The 18,373-nt window shown below is 39.5% G+C and overlaps 1 protein-coding gene across 5 annotated transcripts in view; it reads left to right on the top strand.

Moving 5' to 3' along the window:
* Positions 1-4,492: 4,492 nt before the first annotated feature.
* KCNJ3 (potassium inwardly rectifying channel subfamily J member 3) overlaps positions 4,493-18,373 on the top strand; it is a 150,863-nt gene continuing 136,982 nt past the window's right edge. For 3 of the 5 annotated variants that reach the window (XR_004913523.2, XM_036080511.2, XM_078070809.1), the window contains exons 1-2: positions 6,688-7,876; positions 17,196-17,412. Coding sequence is in view for 4 of the 5 variants with exons in the window: in XM_036080511.2 (XP_035936404.1) it covers positions 7,175-7,876; positions 17,196-17,412 (919 nt within the window). In the remaining variant the exon portion in view is untranslated. Of the gene's footprint in view, positions 6,011-6,687; positions 7,877-17,195; positions 17,413-18,373 lie in introns of those variants that run through there. The other 2 variants (XM_036080510.2, XM_036080514.2) reach the window with 2 other exon arrangements.

Raw genomic sequence — 18,373 nt, forward strand, 5'->3', positions numbered from 1 at the left:
ACTGATAAATTCTATTTCTCTACTCTGACTGGCAGCCATGGAGTTGTGCTGCTTGATCTCCCTTCAAGAAGAACTTGCCCTTCTGCTGGCAGAAGTGTGTTTAGCTGATGGTCTCCAGCTATAGCACCTTTCCAAATCTGATGTAGAATTCAGCAGAAGTCATGTCCTTCTGAGAGTAGCCCCCAGCCAATGACAGCTCAGCAGGCCCATTAGGACAGGGCCATCCCTGCGCAATATGGTACTACTCCAATGGGTGACCTTTGCTCTGGAGCTCCCCATTGGGTTGGCCAAGACTTTATCAAATTGGCACCATAGTTAGAGCGTCACTCTACTCAATTCTGCCTTCTCCGGCCTTTCCTTTCATTGGAGTCCAATCAGAACCACAGTGTATGGGCTCTTTCTACTCTATCCGGTTCCTTCCCTTTTATCTTTCATGGAGGTTCCTCCCTAAGAAAACTTTTGCCCTCCTAGCTTTGTCTCAGTATCTGCTTCCAAGATAAACTGTATTGACACAATCTGTCAATCTTTTTTAACATTTAAAAATAAAATTACAAAATTTGCATTTTTATTTTCCAACCTTGGAAAATAATTCCAATCTTTTCTGTGTATACCAACACAAAAAATTAGAGTGAAAAATCTACTCTACCCACTCGAAAATGTTACTGGTTGTATTTTTTCTTCCAGTATTTTAACCTATGTTTGTAAGTTTCTATAAAATGAGTACAAATTATTTCTCTTCTTGGAAATCTTGTCATTAAAAACAAATCTGCAGATTTCTAAAATAAAGTCATTTGGACTGCGTTAATTTAATGCTCCACAAAATGTGAGTAATGCCAGTTTAGTAGTTTTGGAAAATTCATATTAGCTAGAGAAGTATTTCCTAAAAAGAATTGTTTCTCTGAATGTTAACAGCAATCCTCTTCAGGCACTTGCCACGTTGTATTAACTATTATTGTTGTTGTTAATATTTTTGTTGGCATGATGTTTTCCTAATTTCTGACCTGTACAACCCTTGGCATGGTGCTAGGCACATGGTTTGTGCATGTTGAGTATTGAACTAAGCAACATTCTTGTACATATTTTGATACCTGGGACCTCACTGATGTTCTCAGGGAAGAGATCCTTAGAAATAGAACTTTGACTGACATGGATAAGGACGGGAATTTATTATTTTTCCTTGATGCCCTGCCAACAAACCCTTGGGGCTGACAAAACAATCATCATCATAATTTTTTTTTTTTTTTTTAACAGATGTTGAGTTCTGGAAGGCTCTTTTAAAAGTCCTTATTCTTTCATAAACAAGAGTACTCCTATGTACAGGGTTGGAGTAAAGAGAGGGTTTAAATCAGGAAAACCTTGTTAAATAAATGGCTTCTAAGTGACAATGGCGCTTTGCCTTTCTCTGAATCCTCAGGCAGAGGCCAGGGTTTGGAGCCAAGATTAAGGGCTAGATGAGTCATCCACCATGGTATGGCAATGCCTCTCTATTCCCAAGTCTGCGCAATCAAATCTCCAACTGATTTCTCCTTTTCATTTTTTTCTCCTCTTTTTGGCAAGAGAGAAAATAACTTCAGTATTCTTTTTTAGGAGGGTTAAAAAAAAAAAAAAGTAACACCATTCTATTGCCAGAAATTGCATATAGAATTTCAAAGGGTGACCTCTTCCCAGATATAGCAGAACTTATGGTGGCAATGGAATGTGTCACCTTTTGAAGCATAAGCACTTCAGATCCCCAGGCCTGCCCATGTCTTCATTGTACCTTGGAGAATGATAGGATTAGGAGTAAAGAGATACTAAATACAATGTCATTTTCACCTGAGAGTAATTAATGTTTCTGGCCACGCAGACTATCACATGGTAGGAGTCACAGTGGCAATAAGTGAGTGATGAGAAGAAGGATCCAGGTATACGGAGATGTTCAAAGCCTTGCTTTTTTCACAGTTGGCCGATTAAGTCATTTTTAGAATTTGGACTTCTCAGGGGCAGAGGGTTTTTTTCCTTTTACATTAAATATACTCTTCCCTACACTGTTCAGTTACATAATAGGGTGAATGCCTGTGCAAAGTCATGCCTTTTTAGTATTAAGACACAGAATCATATCCTTTATTTTTGAAGGTCTAGTTCTTGGTGATACTACTCATTCTGGACACAGCAAATGAGATATTGCCAGAAGCACTTTCTGGGCAGAATAAGTATGAAGCTTGTTCTTAACTGAGTTTGTTGTTAAATATAGCCTTGATTCCCCTTCCCTGACCCGTCTCCTCCCCCCAAAGAACTGTATGGTAGTCTGTTTATAACCTACCACCCTATCTTTAAATGTTAGACTCCAAATGATTGTGTATTCTGTAGTTATATATTTTCCAGATTTTTCTGGCCTTGTGGCCTTGGCTGAAATTGTGTGCCTCTCCTTCCTTTGACCCATTCTGTTTACAGTGTTTCTACTTCAGTTCATCAAACAGCACCTGATTAGGTGGCCTTCTGTCATCTATTCCCCACACATCCTGCCTGGCCTCAGCACAGTGGGGCTGGCTGCCCTCCAGAACGTCATCACGGAAGCAGCTATCCTGACAGGGGAAGATGAGTTTGGTTCATCTTTAAACATTTCCAAGGAGTGGACTCAATGTCACAAACAGGTCAAAGGCTCAGTCACATTTAAAGTGGGATGTGATGGCATCCCGAAAAATATGTAACTTATCAGGCAGTACTGTTCCTCTAAGAGAATAAGGACCTTGAAAATGGGCACACATGTTTTGAAATCCCTACTCCACCATCTTTCTAGCTATGTAAATACTAACTATAACGTTCCAAGCACATTGCCTGACACATTAAAGTAGGCTAAACACATTGCAGTTCTCTCTAAAGTTTTATTAATTATTTACCACGAGCAAGGAAAAATTGGAGAGCCAGAGTACTGGGCAGTGTCAAAATATTAAGAGGTGGATAGTCAGGGTGCTTGCCATTTTATGGGGGAAATCTTGGTGAATTTTGAGCTCAAATACAGACTAGAGAGTAAAAAATAAATAAATAAATAAATAAATGCCACATTGCAAATCTAGGGGAATGAGAATTCAGAGAAGAGGTAGATTACTCTTAGGGGCAGAATAAAATAAAGCTTCATGGAGGGGGTGGCCCTTGAAATAAAAGCTGAAGAAATCCTTCCCTTCCTTGCATGCTAGTGATGGGATTTGGACTTCGCAGGGATAGAAAAAAGGATATTTATGTGACAAGAAAGAAGGTGAATAAATGAAGTTAATGTAGAGTATGTTTGGGAAACTGCTAAGAGTCAAAGTTGGCTGGAGCAGAGCCCACATTAAAGGGAAGGTGGGAGATGATTCTGGGAAGATAGATTAGGCCATATTTTGGAGGCCCTTTGATTTCAACGCGTATGAGAAGATGGCAGAGTGGAAGGAGACCCTGGTTGTCGAGCAGGAATCCCACACTCCTTTCTAGGCACCCGGTAAGGGATGGCAGAGCACCCAGATTCTGGAGATGCATTGTTCTGGGTTCAAATCTCAAGGTTTCCACTTATCCATACTGTGACATTGAGCAACTTTATTTTCTCTTTCCAGCTTCGAGTTGCTTCTTTGTTAAGTGAGAAGATTAGACTAGACCATGTCTCTCGAAGTATAAAGTTATTTGTTTATAAATTTGGTTCTTGGAAAATGACAAAGGGTTTTTCATAGAGAAGTGATTTTTGAAAAGTGGGAATGCATAAAAGTTTGGAAATGAAATAATCAAATGAAATAATCAGAGAACTCTTTGGTTTCCATTCCACTGCTAAGCTTATATGATTCTAAGGAGATAGATCTAGTAATATTGTCTAGGACAGTTTGAAGGAGCAAAAGACTGAGGACAAGAAAATCATTGTCCTCAGTCTTTTGCTCCTTCAAACTGTCCTAGACAATATTACTAGATCTATCTCCTTAGAATCATAGGAGATTTTTTAAAGAGGGAGAGGGAAATCATGAGAGATATTGCAGCAGTACAATCAAAAGGATTTGGCAGCTCATTGAATATCAGTTCCAAAGCTAATAAGGATAGAAAATATTGCTTTTTAAAAATTGACACATTCTTTTATATTAAATCATATGGTTGATTTGGTGATGACTTTTAATTCTGTATTATTCAGAGAGAGTTTCAGTGTACATGGAGTTTCTAGTGATACAGATTGGTACATTTGTTATAGATTGGTATATCTGTTGTTGATCCAACAAATATTTATGGTGGCCCGAGTATGAGACTGGTAGTGTCCCAGGTGTTGGGGATGCAACAGTGCACAAAATAGACAAAGTTCTTGCTCCTGTAGAGCTTACATGCCAGGAACTGCGATGGAGGGGGGAGAGAAACAATGAACAAAGAAAACAGCAGCTAGGAAAATAAAATGAAGATGAACCGAGCTGTGTGATGGGGGTACTTGGGGGGCAGCCAAGGCCTCTCTGAGGAGGATGCTTTCAGGTTGAGAGCGGACTGACTGAAGGAGCCAGCAACACGGAACAGCAGGGCAAGAACACTCCAGGAAGAGGGAACAGATAGGGCAAAGGCACAAGGATGGGGCCTATGCCTCTGTGGGTTTCAGGAATTGAAAGAAGCCAGCCTGGCAAGGGCAGAGGGAGTTAGGGGGAGAGTAATCAGGAATGAGAAGGGAATATATGTGTTAGTAACAGCATGGGGCCAACCCCCAAAACTCATTCCTAATCTCTTGGCCTTGTTGCAACTTTACAGCCCAGTATATAACATCCTTCACAGCAAAAATAGTTAATAAAACCAACATTGGGAAAATGTTAAGACTCTGCTTTTCCAGAGCCAAAGACTGGGGCTCAAAGATGTTTAGCTACTTGCTCAAGGTCACAGAGTTTGTAAATGGCAAGGCCAGGACTCAAATCAGGTCTTATGATTGCAGACCCACAGCAGTCTCCACTTCCCACAGTGTCACTTTCCCTTCTTATGTAATCCTAAAGAATAACAGAGTTACTGACCTCTTATCAGAGAGCCTGCAGGAGAACACTCTGTAACTCGGGATAGATGACAAATGACAGTGAGAGACCAAATGACAGTGAGAGTTCTCTACTTATGGTTGACAAGGTGCAAGGCTTACCTGCAGTAGGGTTTAGGGCTAGAGAGGTAGAAGGGGCTACCTATTGGCAGAGAACTAGTAGAATGATTATGTACTAATTTTCATTTGCATGGGAGTCTTACAGCAGCCCTTTGCTTTTATAACACCACGATTTGATGATTTTCCAACAAAATCAATTTCACGTATCTGAAGGGAATATGCCATAATATACAATGGCATTTTAAAACGAACATGAAATGTGGTAAATAAGCTGGTATTGACACATGGGCACTATATTAACTATTTCTGCACTTTGCCCCTCCATTAAGTTAACTGCCAGGCCCCGGGTCATTAAAATCCAGCTTTCTTCCCTCCTTTACAGCCACACATTAACTGTGTTCATTCTGAGCATTTCGAATAGGATTGTGAATTTTCCTATTAGTGTCTCCCCTCCCTTCAGTTCCCATCCTAAGGCCCCCTCTGCTACTTGCAACTCTGAGTTCTGAACATGCTCATTGTGGAGCCAGTTGGTTTTTCTGTTTATGGTGCATCCACGCATCGGTTTAAATGAGAGCCCCAGTTACAGGGACGTATTGTTACTTCTCTCGGAGGGCAGCATTTGCTGCTTGCTGGGCGCTTTCGGACTCGAGGCAGGGGGGCCAGGAAGGAGAGTTGGCTGGCGTTCGGGAGCGGATGTAGAGTTGCTCCTCATTGGAGGGGTTCGCTTTTTCCTCAGCTGTCAGACACTGCGGGCTCAACTAAGGCGCGGAGGTGCAATTCAGGCTGGTGGAACAGCGGGGGAAGGCAGGGACAGGCGGGGCTAGCGCGGCTCTGCAGCTGATCACACGCACCAGCGCATACACCACTCTCCCGCCGCCCCTGCTCGCGCCTAGCATCTTACCCGGAGCCACCGAGGCGCGGACAGGGAGTGGGGGACCGAGGAGGGAAGAGGCAAAGGTAGGCACCGTGAAGCAGAAGAAGGGCTGAAGCGGCGCTGGTATTTAACCTGAAAGTCTGACCGGCAGCTCGAGGCTCGAACCCCTTACAGCAGCGCAGCTGTCGCCTGCTAAGAGAGCACGGCGCCAAGGAACCCTCAAGTCCCGCGCCCAAGTCAGTCCGTGCGGGCGCTCCAGGATCCTCCTGGTGGGGGCAGCGTGGTGCCCTCAGGGAGGTGCGGAGCTTGGGGGACCTGCATTGGTGCCCACCGTGGTACACCAGGAAAAGTGGGGGTGAGGAAAACAGCCTTGAGCGCGGAGTGCGAGGCCAGGGTGCCGCTGCCGCCCGCCGCGCCGCCTCCTGCCCTCTCCCGGTGGGTGAGTGCTCGGGTTTCGCTCATCGCCGCGTCTCCGCTGGGCGCGGGGGCGGCCTGGGGGCCCTTGAGAGTCGGCGGGAGGGCCCTGGGGGCGCCCGCGGAAACTCTGCGGCCCGCGGACGCCGGGCGAGCGCGTCTCTGGAGTCCGGAGCCGGGGACTCTGAGCCCGGAGGGCGTGGGTGGGGGGTGTTGCACCAGTGCCCGGCAGACATGCCTCTGGGCGGGATTTTGGCCAAAAGATAGGAGGCGGGAGTGCCGGGGGGGAGCGGGGATCTGTTCCGGGGAGCGGGCGATCGGGGAGCTGCGGGGAGGGGGGGGGAGGGTCTGGTCCGAGCAGGTAGCGCAGTTTCGGCAGCCTGGCGAGTTGGCAGGTGGGGTGGGACTCGCCCGTCAACTCGTTAATTTTAAAAGTCAGTTTGGGAGTGCTGCAGCGTAGTCAGGAGGGCTGTGGCGAGGCGAGAGGTGGCCCGGGATGCCGTTGGTGGGGGAGGAAAAGAGAAGCCTCGAAAAGCTTGGAGGCAAAATTGCGCTTGGGTTCTTGGTCCTTGCATCCCTCTTACCTTGAGTGCGGGAGAACACTTTTTTGTTTTAAGACTCAGCTTGGAGAGAAAGCCTCCGTCCCAGGGGAAGAGAGGAGTCAGCAGGGGGCAGAGACCGCAGCTACCTGCCGGGTGCGCCCCCCACCCCGGGCGCGCTCGCTTTTGTCCCCCCTCACTCCCCCGCCCCCACCTCCTTATTGGTGCTGGTTTGCAGCGCTCGGCCCCTGCGCCTCCGCTTCGCGTTTTGAATCTGGCTCGCCCCTCCGTATTATGTCTGCACTCCGAAGGAAATTTGGGGACGATTACCAGGTAGTGACCACCTCGTCCAGCGGCTCGGGCTTGCAGCCCCAGGGGCCGGGCCAGGGCCCGCAGCAGCAGCTTGTGCCCAAGAAGAAGCGGCAGCGGTTCGTGGACAAGAACGGCCGGTGCAATGTACAGCACGGCAACCTGGGCAGCGAGACGAGCCGCTACCTCTCGGACCTCTTCACCACCCTGGTGGACCTCAAGTGGCGCTGGAACCTCTTCATCTTCATCCTCACCTATACCGTGGCCTGGCTCTTCATGGCGTCCATGTGGTGGGTGATAGCCTACACTCGGGGCGACCTGAACAAAGCCCACGTCGGCAACTACACGCCCTGCGTGGCCAATGTTTATAACTTCCCCTCCGCCTTCCTCTTCTTCATCGAGACCGAGGCTACCATCGGCTATGGCTACCGCTACATCACCGACAAGTGCCCCGAGGGCATCATCCTCTTCCTCTTCCAGTCCATCCTCGGCTCCATCGTGGACGCCTTCCTCATCGGCTGCATGTTCATCAAGATGTCCCAGCCCAAGAAGCGCGCGGAGACCCTGATGTTTAGCGAGCACGCGGTCATCTCCATGAGGGACGGAAAACTCACGCTCATGTTCCGGGTGGGCAACCTGCGCAACAGCCACATGGTCTCCGCGCAGATCCGCTGTAAGCTGCTCAAAGTAAGTGTTACCCGCCCCTTCCCCTCCTGGCTACCGCCAACCCTCAACGGCGGAAGATAGCTCACCGGAGGACTCTCCCCCGGCTTTTAGTCTAACCTTACTCACAGGTAAACGTCCCTGAGGGCGCGGGGGGGTGGAGTGGAGTAGGGTGGTGTGGAGGATTGGGCAATGAGAGGACAGCTGACAGTTCTGTTCCTTTTCCACTCACTCTCGTGCTCTTATTTATATTAATTATTCGAATGTGCTTGTATCACTTTCTGATTAGTAACACTTACGGAGTGGTGTTGGCTCCTGGAGCCTTGAGGTAGAGTGCCTTGTTCTCCCTACCCTTGCTGCTTTGCTCTTTAAAGAGTTTCTGATTTGTTGTCAATACACTGCTCCACTAATCTTGAAGTACTAAAACTGAGCAGCTTTTATTTTGAAGAAATAGGTGCTGAACTTGCCTTAACTTTCACTTAGGGTTTTACTTTTTCTTTATTTCTTTTTTTCCTCCTAACAGTATTAGCAGGTGGATGATTTCTTTAGACTCAATAACATTAACTGTATGGTCATCTTTTTAACAAGCGCAGTGACCCGAAAAGCAGTTAATAATGTGGAAGAAACAACACCTGGTTCTTTTAAATTTTTATTTTTACTAAATATTTTCCTAGAGAAGTATTCTGTGAAAGCTTGAGTGCTTTTTCTGTAAAGCCTCTTGTTACTTTTATTCTTAATTGCCAGTTACTATGAAGCCTTTGTCAATTACAGATTTCACTTGAAGCTTTTCAGCATCCATTAAAGAAGATTGCTTCTTACCATCAGCAGTGTAAATGCTAAGACAGCTTGCACATGGAGTGGTTATTAAAGCAAGGTCCATCTAGTCCTTAAAGGGCACCACTATAAACAAGAGAAGCCCACCCTAATCATTCACCCAATTAGAGCCTGGGAATGAGAAATAAAAAGTTCAGTTCTCTATGTGTCATTTACAATTCAACTTTTTTTTTTTTTTAATTCAACTTTTTGAGGCATTTGCCTTAGGTAGTTTTCAAATGTTCATAAATTGAAAAAGATGACCTCAAATAAAATCTTAAAAATTTATCTGAGGTTGCAAAGAGAACCATAGCCATATTCAGAACTTAGCATTAATAAAATGAAAATCTGATGAATATTTAAGTTGAGATTTTGCCTTTGAAATTTCAATTCCACTCTGCAAGTATATTGTCTTTCACAGCCTCAACTTATATTGTAGTTAAAAGTGCTTTAAAAAAGTTTGGCTCTTCTGTCATTTTCATTATTTATTTATATGATTTTACCCTAATTACTCTTCATCATGTTGCTCAGTAAAGTGTTAGACTTAACATAATTCAATTGTCCTGTCACTCCACATCATACACTATAGACAGGAAGACACACTAACTTCTGTAGAGCTTAGTGGCAAATTTTCAACTTAGTTTTGATGTGCATGTTCATTTAGATAACTATGGATAAGTAATTTGAGGTCATGTTCTTCATAATTAATTTCAATGAGCTGCATACTGGTTTTTATGTAACTTAGCACATTGTGTTATTGACCACTATTTGAACTAAGTGAGTTGTTTGGATTAGGCTAAGCAGTTGTGTCGTGGACATGTTTATTGCTTTGGTGCTAGTTGTATGTGCCTATTTCTATGAATAGATCAAGATATATAATCTCTCTTTTTAGGTCAGGCCTACGTGAAGGAGAGGAACACCTCGTTAATATAGTGCAAACATCTTTGTCAAGGAACTCATGTTTATGTGTTACTTTGAGATTCTTACTGAAGAATAGTTTACGATAGTGATTGGATATTGGAAATTTAAAATTAGGCTTTAAAGGTCATTTATTGCTGTTCTCTAGTTTTTCAAATATATAAAGTCATTTATTAAAACAAGTATCTTTTGAGGCAACATATTCTAGATGCTTCTAGACTTTATTAAATTGTGTTTTAACAGAGCCAGAATAATTAGAATTAATCTACATATCAGTTTTTTGTTTGTTTTGTGTGTATGTGTGTGTGTGTGTGTGTGTGTGTGTTTTGTTTTGTTCTGTTCTTTACGAATGTACAATGAATCTGAAGTATCCAGTCTAGTGGTTCAGGACACTGATAATGATTTTTATGCAAAGGCCATGTACCACATATACCGTAAGGAGTGTCCTGATTAAAAACAATAAAAGATTTATGGTGTTGACAAATTTGGAGCAGGGTGCTATATTAACACAAGGTGTTAAGACAACATCTAATTAAAATGATATATATAATATTCTTATAAAAGTCTTTACTTTTGTTAGAAGATGTCAGTGCTAGGAGTAAAAATAATTGACATGTGGTGTCAATTTATATTTAAACAGAACTATGGTGAAATGATGTCCTGCTGTCTGTGAGGTAAGAGGGTTGGTCAGTGGCAGCCCTTCACCAGCCAGTTGTTTGTTTGAGTTGATTTTTCCTGTAGCCATAGTAATTAAAGTGAATTCTCATAGCTCTTGTCATTTCCTTAGACTTCATTAAAAAGGAGTCCTGTTTTATTAGGGAACTAATAACATTCAGCAAAATTAGAGGGGAGATCTGCCTTTAATAAGTTACTCTCATGTTCTCTTAGGGACTGAGATTGAAGTGACCTGAAACAGCCACCTGTATTTTGAAAGAGGAGCTGTACCATAATCTTAAAGTAATAAGTGGAATGTTTTGATATCAGTCTTATGCAGTCTTCTTGTTAAATATTATTACACATAGTTAGCTCCCTCTTTTAACCCCTGTTTGACATTTTAAATCTAAGATTGATGTATTTTTAATATAGAGAAATATTTGGAATTTTATGGCAACAAAAACATATTCAATGATAAATATAGGCTATGTTCTTCCTATTATCTAATTTAATTTCATTTATATTTTTCTATTATTATTTTCTTATTTTTTGAATAAAAGCTTATCAGTATTAATGTAAGAGTTCTATTTAATAATTATAAAGTGCTTTCTATTCTTGGGGGGACAGTAAGAACATGGATATGGCTTTCTTATCCTTGCTACTATGAATTTTCATGCATATTTATTTTGAATTCTCTAAATTTTGCTAAAAGTTTTTTTTATAACTTCTCTGCCTTATTTTTAATTATGTTATTGACTTATGTGAAAGCAAAATTTTTTTTTTAAGGAATCTCTACAGCCAACATAGGGCTTGAACTCAGGACCCTGAGATCAAGAGTCACATGCTCTACCTCCTGAGCCAACCACACACCCCTATGTGAAGGCAAATTTTATTTCAACTCTATTCCTGTCTTTCAAGCTTGCAAATACTGAAATTAATTTCGATATTCAAATATAGATCTTCCAACCTTATGCCTGGAGTGGTCGGTCTTTTTTCTGCCCAGAAATAAAAAATTAAAGGATATAATTGGAAGTTATTCTTTGAAATTTATAATTTGATTATAAATAAAACTACAGAAAACTCTTTTATTAAAATGAATATTCTTTCTCTTTTCCTCTTCTCATCCCCATATCGATGTTTTATTTGGATTTTCAATTTATTTTAGTTACCTTCTTTTTTTAAAATTCTAGATGCTAGGAACTAATGAATAGCATGGTCGTGTTAAGTTAACGTATCATCTAGCTGAAAGTTTTAATAAAAATGCCTGAGACATGAGGCTAATGGCTCAAACTCTGGACCTTGTCATTTAGTGGTGGGTTTAAAGGATCTGGAAATCTTACTCCTTTCTATAAATCTAACAGGAATGGTTGACTGCCCTAGATATACATCTTGTTAGGGAAGATTTAAAGAATCTTTCTTGATACATTGTTCACGAATTTAGAAGCTTATTATCCAGAAGCCATCATGTATTTATATAGGCACCCAGGCAAACTATAGTTACTTACATAAAATAAATTTAAAATCAATTATTGTTGGATCCATATTTTAAAAGATAGAAATAAGGATAAATTTTTCTCATGGAAGTATAATTGTACTTCTTCATATTGCTATTCATTGCAAATAGTTATCTTTCCTTCCTAGGAGTGCAGCTTTGCAACCCTTAACTTTCACTTATTGAAAGGTAATGGTGTGCAGTCACCTTTTGATGTATCATATATATTCTTTTCGTATTCACGTCTTTTATTTTCTGTTTATATGGATACTCATTTTGGATGCTATCTGGTTTTCCCATATGAATGTGAGCAAGTGCAGAGGCAATAAAAAACAAAATTATTGTTTTTGAAACCAATAATCTCTTCATCCTCTTCATATGTCCTAACCTTTTGTTAATTTTTTAACCACAGTGATTTCTGGACCACATGATTCCTGATTTTTTTTTCATATATTTGTTTGTCTTCATTTCATACCATGCACTGAAATGCAGTTAGGTGTTTGATTCTATGTGACTTTACTTTGTATGACTCACTCTTTTTACCAATTGGTCTTGGCCAATTTAGTTTTGATCTTGAGATAATTAGTTACCTCCTTAAAAAAAAATTAAATCCACAAATGGATACTTAATAAACACCTGTTCTCAGTATCATACAAGCTGTCAGTAAAAATGTTCAAGGAGCCTAAGACTGAGTTCCCCAGAACTCTTGGGGCTAGATCCTATAACGTTCAGTGATTTTTCAGGTGGATTCATTATGTCTTTAAAGAGAAAGCACAGTTCCTACTTAGTCTAGCTTTGCTTTCTTTGACACAAGTACAGTTCTCCAGTAGGTACAGAAGTTTTTTTAAAAGTAGAATTCTCATTCTTTTAAAAAATCATAGTAACATTTTTTTTTTTTTAATATGGTTCCTGAAAAATGCAGGGTGGCTTGTGCTCAGGGGAATACAGTGTGAACAGAAATAAGGGACATAAAGACCTACTAATAAACAGCAGTAGGTAAGAACAAATGATAAAGAGAAGTAGGAAAAAGCATTTGATGGATTTGAGGGTGTTTGGTGAGTAGGAGGAAAATGTGCACGTAGGGTTACAAATCCTGTCCACAGTTATTATAAATTCCGTAAAAGACCCTCAAGGAATTATAAAGCTGTTCTTTCATTTGAAAAGTATAAAAGCCTTACATAATTTATTACAAGATAAATTACATTCCATTCTATAAGGTACTTTGTTTTCATAAAAATAAACATATTTTTATGGGATGATTATCTTAGCATTACATTTTTTATTTTAGACTTGATGTTGGTCATATTTTTTCTACCTGAGTATTGACAGAATTTCAAACTTATGGAGTCAGAAGAAATGTACAATTTAATTAAAGACAGCCCAGATAAAATTCTAGGTCCATACTCTCCTCTACCTAACTTGAATTTTGGTCTGAGTCCCAAAACCATTGGCAGAACTGCTTTGAGTCACAGGGCATTTCTTGTTCCTTATTCTAGTACCTGCTTTTGACTTATTTCCTAATTTTCGCTTGCAGATAGCACTCCAACCTCATTTCATTTGTGATTTTCTTGGTGACTTCAGCATATATTCAACACACACACACACACACACACACACACACACACACTGCACATTTAAAGAGGAGAAATGAAATTACAGATAAATGTAAAATGGCGGGAGGTGGGAGTCAAGGAGGGCTTGCCCTCTCCATCTTAGTCTCCTTTCCTGTCTTTTCCTTTCCTGACCACTGGCCCTCAGCACCCTTTTCCAGTGGACACTAGTGGGAGGTGGTGGGGCACAGGACAAGCCTTAGAGTATGATAGAGGAACATCTCATGAATCAGATGGTAGTGATTAAATGTTCTTTTCAACATTCCCTTAGCCTCCCTCCGAGCTAGGAAAGAGCACAGTGGTTATAATTAGAACACCGTTATGGGCTAGAGAGATGGGAGAAAGGCTGCAAAGAGATTGATTGTATTGGTAGAGTGTGTTTCTGTTGAATGAATGTGGACAACTGGTCACAAATCTCAAAGAAGGAGCATATGCCCGGGCAGTTCTATATGTGCATCCCAGAGGGGTGTGTGTGTGTGTGTGTGTGTGTGTGTGTGTGTCTTTGGAAATGTACTCAATAGTCTTTCATCTGTAATATGAAAGCTATTTATCTGTAAAGTCCATGACATTGATAATCCCTTCCAGGCATCTGTGACTTTTGAATCTTTTTCCACCTTTAGTCAGAATTTGTAATTGATTATCTGGTAGGCCTCTTTTAGACTTTAAGGGAGTTCAAAGTCATCTGATATTAGCTGCTTCTTTGAAATCAGTACATGCGACTGTAAGATGAGGCATAAGCCTTAAGTTTTACACATATCCACATTTACATATAATTAAAATGTATATAATTGAAATACTACTTTTAAATAGCAATATTTTTATAATGAAGAATAACTTAGAAATTATTACCACATTCTAAATTGTACAAAACCATTTCAAAAATCCATGATGTTCTACTTATAATTTTTTATACAGTAAATTTAAATTTTAAGCCTTAGGTTTTTAAAATTGTTTTTTTATCTCCCAGGAATTGCTATAATGCTATCAACCAGAAAAGTCCTTATTTCCTTCTCCAAATTCCATACAATTGAAAATAAAAGTCGTATGGAAGTCATTCTCAGGTCCTATTGTTTTTAAATTGTGTGCTAAATTTTTAAGAATTACCAATTTTCCATAACTCTTTTGTTTTTGTGCTTCTTTCTCACTCTCTTATTCATTCAGTCATTTTATGATTCTAAATGATTATTTCGCCAAATAAAGTCAACCTTAGATTTTTGGCCTAACATGAAGGAAGAAGACCCAGAAGATAAAATTGTGGATATCTGTAGTGTCTCAGAATCATTTAAAGAAAGGTTAAATTATATGGCATCCACTGGAAAATAATTTTCAGTGAATATGCAGAGAATTTTACTCATCTGAAAAATATGTAAGCATGGAAAACATCTTTTAAAGTAATGAAAGTGTTACTTTCCCCATAGTGTCACATAATACGTATATGTTTCTGCTAAGACTTGGATAGGGTATAAAGCATTTTTGGGAGGAGGAACATAGGTATAATTTTGAATATATAGAACAAATTTTTAAAATCAGAGGATGGAGTCTGAATAGAACAGATTCATATATATTCAAGTCTAAGTTACCTATATATGAGTTAACTGCTTTGCTAAGAATGAAACGTTTCTTATTCTAGGTTGGCATTCTCCTGATAGCTTGTTTCTAGGCCACTTCTCTTCATGGTTTGATGAATGATCAGGAAATATGAAAGTTAATAGATTACAGCCTTTTAGAATGAGGCACAGGTATAAATAGCAAATATATAAAAAAGGAAGATTAATTTTAGTTTTGATGTGTGTATATATATATAAAATTAGAAAAATACATCTTTTGGGGGGAGAATTATTTTAAAATAAATGGGAAATTGAGTTTTTAAGGAATTACTTTTATCATTTTCATTTAGTACAGAAAAAGCAGACCTTAGAATAATTAGTGAAATGACCCAAATTCTGTTCACTAATTATAAACATCAGAATACCACCTTGTGTTTATATAGCACCTGTTTCTTACTAGGTGAGAGAACAATGACACAGGGTTTTTGTTTTTATTTGTTTTTGTTTTGTTTTTGGCTTTTATTTTGTAGTATTAATCAATACTTGTTATACAGTTTTCTAGTTGGAAGGATGCTGGTCTCATCCATATTTTACTAATTTGAGAATAAGTTATAAATATAGGTTAACTTCTACTGGCTTCGAAATGTCTAGTTTTCTCCAACATTGGTTGTTAGAGCTACTGTTTTTATTTTTGGACCATCAGGTTTTTCCATGGATTTTTTTTTTTCTTGTCACTAATCATTGTTTTCTCTTCCTCCTCCTCCTTCTTCTCCTTCTTCTTCTTCTCCTGCTCCTTCTCCTTCTCCTTCCTCTATTTTCTCTTCCTCCCCCTCCTCCTCCTTTCCTTCCTCTTTTTCTTCTTACTCTTTTTTAGTCAACTACTCACAAGAAGAATAGTCTCAACATTTTCATTGGATTTTTTTCTACACAAATAAAATCCCTGAGTATCACTAATTACAAAGTAGCCTGCCTAATTGATTCTGCTGTTAAGACTCTGCAGTTGCTGCCATTAACAGTCTACCACTAACTTGGTTCAGTTTTGCCATAGAGGACAGCTTACTAAACCATATTTCCTAGTGTTTTCAGACTCATTTACTCCACTTAAAAAGCCAAGGTATTTCTTGGAACCCTAACCTTACCAAAAAGTAAGGAGTTTGTCTTTAAACTATCACTTCATTGGACAGACCAGTGTTACAGATTCAGGTTTTGTTTATTAAATGAACTTTGCAGATTCTGTTAAATATATTGGATTCTACCAAGCCCCATTTGAGCAGCAACAAGCTCCCACCCCTGCAGATTTTTCTGTATGCAATTATTTAACCCTTATTTTACCAGCACCATCATTTAAATCAAACAAATATTTGCTTATATGATCCTTATGAGGAACCGATATGGAAAATAAAATAAGAATGAATAGAAAAGAAAGAGGTTAACTTGCATGGTTTGCTAATTGTTAATAGTCATTTTTAGGTAATTGTTCAGAGTTTTAGCATGTAAGCAATTTAAGTTTTATAATAATTTATACTGATACCCAATGCCACTACCTTATGAAAGTTTTAGGAAACTGAAAGTTTACCCAGTATAGATTCTTAATTGTATTTTGATTAAAAAACTTCGATGTAGCACAGTTTTTACACTATGTTTTAAAATTCATGAGATAAATAGAGAGCTAAACAACTTTAATGCAGTTTATTATTGGGAGTTTGAAAGCCATCAGCTAACAGCCTTTTCTTTGTATTATGTGAACTGTTGTGTACATAACATAATAGGATATCATCTTCACTTTTATATTAAAGTTTATATCTATCTGTTACCTTTCAAAAGCCCTAGAAAAATTATTGGTTTGCTTTGTAACAATGCAGTAAATCTTTTCTGAAATTAACGATCAACCTTTTTCAGCTTTAACAAACTCCCTAAGAATTGCCTGCTTATTTGCTTTGTGGGGAAAACAAATCTGGCATGCAATGAGTTATCCTGAAGTGATTTATGTCAAGCAGTAGCACATGTACACTCAGTTCCACAGTTTGCGCTAACAGCCATTGTTGGACCAGGCATTTCTCCAAAGCTCATGAGTTAGGGAATGCTAATTATAGTAAGTCGTATATTATAAATAATGCATGTATGTTCCCCATGAGCTATGTGGGATTTCGGCCCGTTTGCTAGAACATAGCTGCATAATGATTTGTTTGGATTTTGTTGCAGATGATTGATAGTGCAGAATGTTGGCAATGATGTAAATTACTGTTGGGCTGCCTTGAAAATTTCAGTACAAGTGGTGATTTCTTCTCTTTTTCTGTGTGCTTGTCTAGTCTCGGCAGACACCTGAGGGTGAGTTCCTTCCCCTTGACCAACTTGAACTGGATGTAGGTTTTAGTACAGGGGCAGATCAACTTTTTCTTGTTTCCCCCCTCACAATTTGCCACGTGATCGATGCCAAAAGCCCCTTTTATGACCTATCGCAGCGAAGCATGCAAACTGAACAGTTCGAGATTGTCGTCATCCTAGAAGGCATTGTGGAAACAACTGGTGAGTAAAAACATAGATATGTCATCAAGTTTCTTTATTCTATAATAACATTATATTACATGCACAATATCTTTCGTGAATTGGTCGAAATGTCTCAGTTCACAATATTGAAAGTAATGACTTATCTCTTATTTCTTTGTGACATTAAGTTGATAACACTTTGAAAATGAAGATTACTGTTGTCATAATTGCATATGTAATGTTAACTCAGGAATACAGCAAAAAAAAAAAAAAAAAGAAGAAGAAGAAGAAAGGAAACCCTAGAAATGATTATGATATTCTAGTCTAATTGCAAAGTTGGATTTCCTATAATCATATATTTTATTAAAGATTTAAGGTTAAAATAAATTCAGGGTAATTAGTGAGCTGCCTAAACTCAGCGTGCGTATTCTTGCCTTGGGGATGGTGATTTGGGGTGTCATTGGGAGAGCTTTGATATGCTACTATGTGCAGCCTCAGTGGAAAATTCCCTCCTATGTGTGTCTGTGCTAAAGCAGCATTTTAATTTCAAAGTGGGTCAGTAGATTTCCTCAGCTGAACCTTGACCAAAAAAATGTTTTAAAGAGATTTTTCTTCTCTTTCTGCTTCGGTATAGCTATGTGCTCTATGTTATTCCTCAAGATGCACTATAACATTGGTATGTTCCAAATATTCACAGTTTGCTACACTGGGGGGAGATTAAGGTTACAAAGGAAAGAAACAATAAATCAGAGTATATTATTTGGGGTCTGAGTATTGCCCAGTTGGTTTGGAACCTGCTAGATACTTGAGACCAATATAATATCTATACATCTCTACTCACGCGTGCGCACACAAACACACACACATATATATACAATAAATGCATATATAAATGCATGTATGTGTATCTTGAATTTTGCCCTTTCTGCGAGGAATGAAAAGCAAGAAATATTTTAGCTCTCCTTTTTTTCTACCAATATCATTTCAATCTTAAAATGCT

Source organism: Halichoerus grypus, chromosome 4, assembly GCF_964656455.1.
Source record: "Halichoerus grypus chromosome 4, mHalGry1.hap1.1, whole genome shotgun sequence".
Taxonomy (NCBI): domain Eukaryota; kingdom Metazoa; phylum Chordata; class Mammalia; order Carnivora; family Phocidae; genus Halichoerus; species Halichoerus grypus.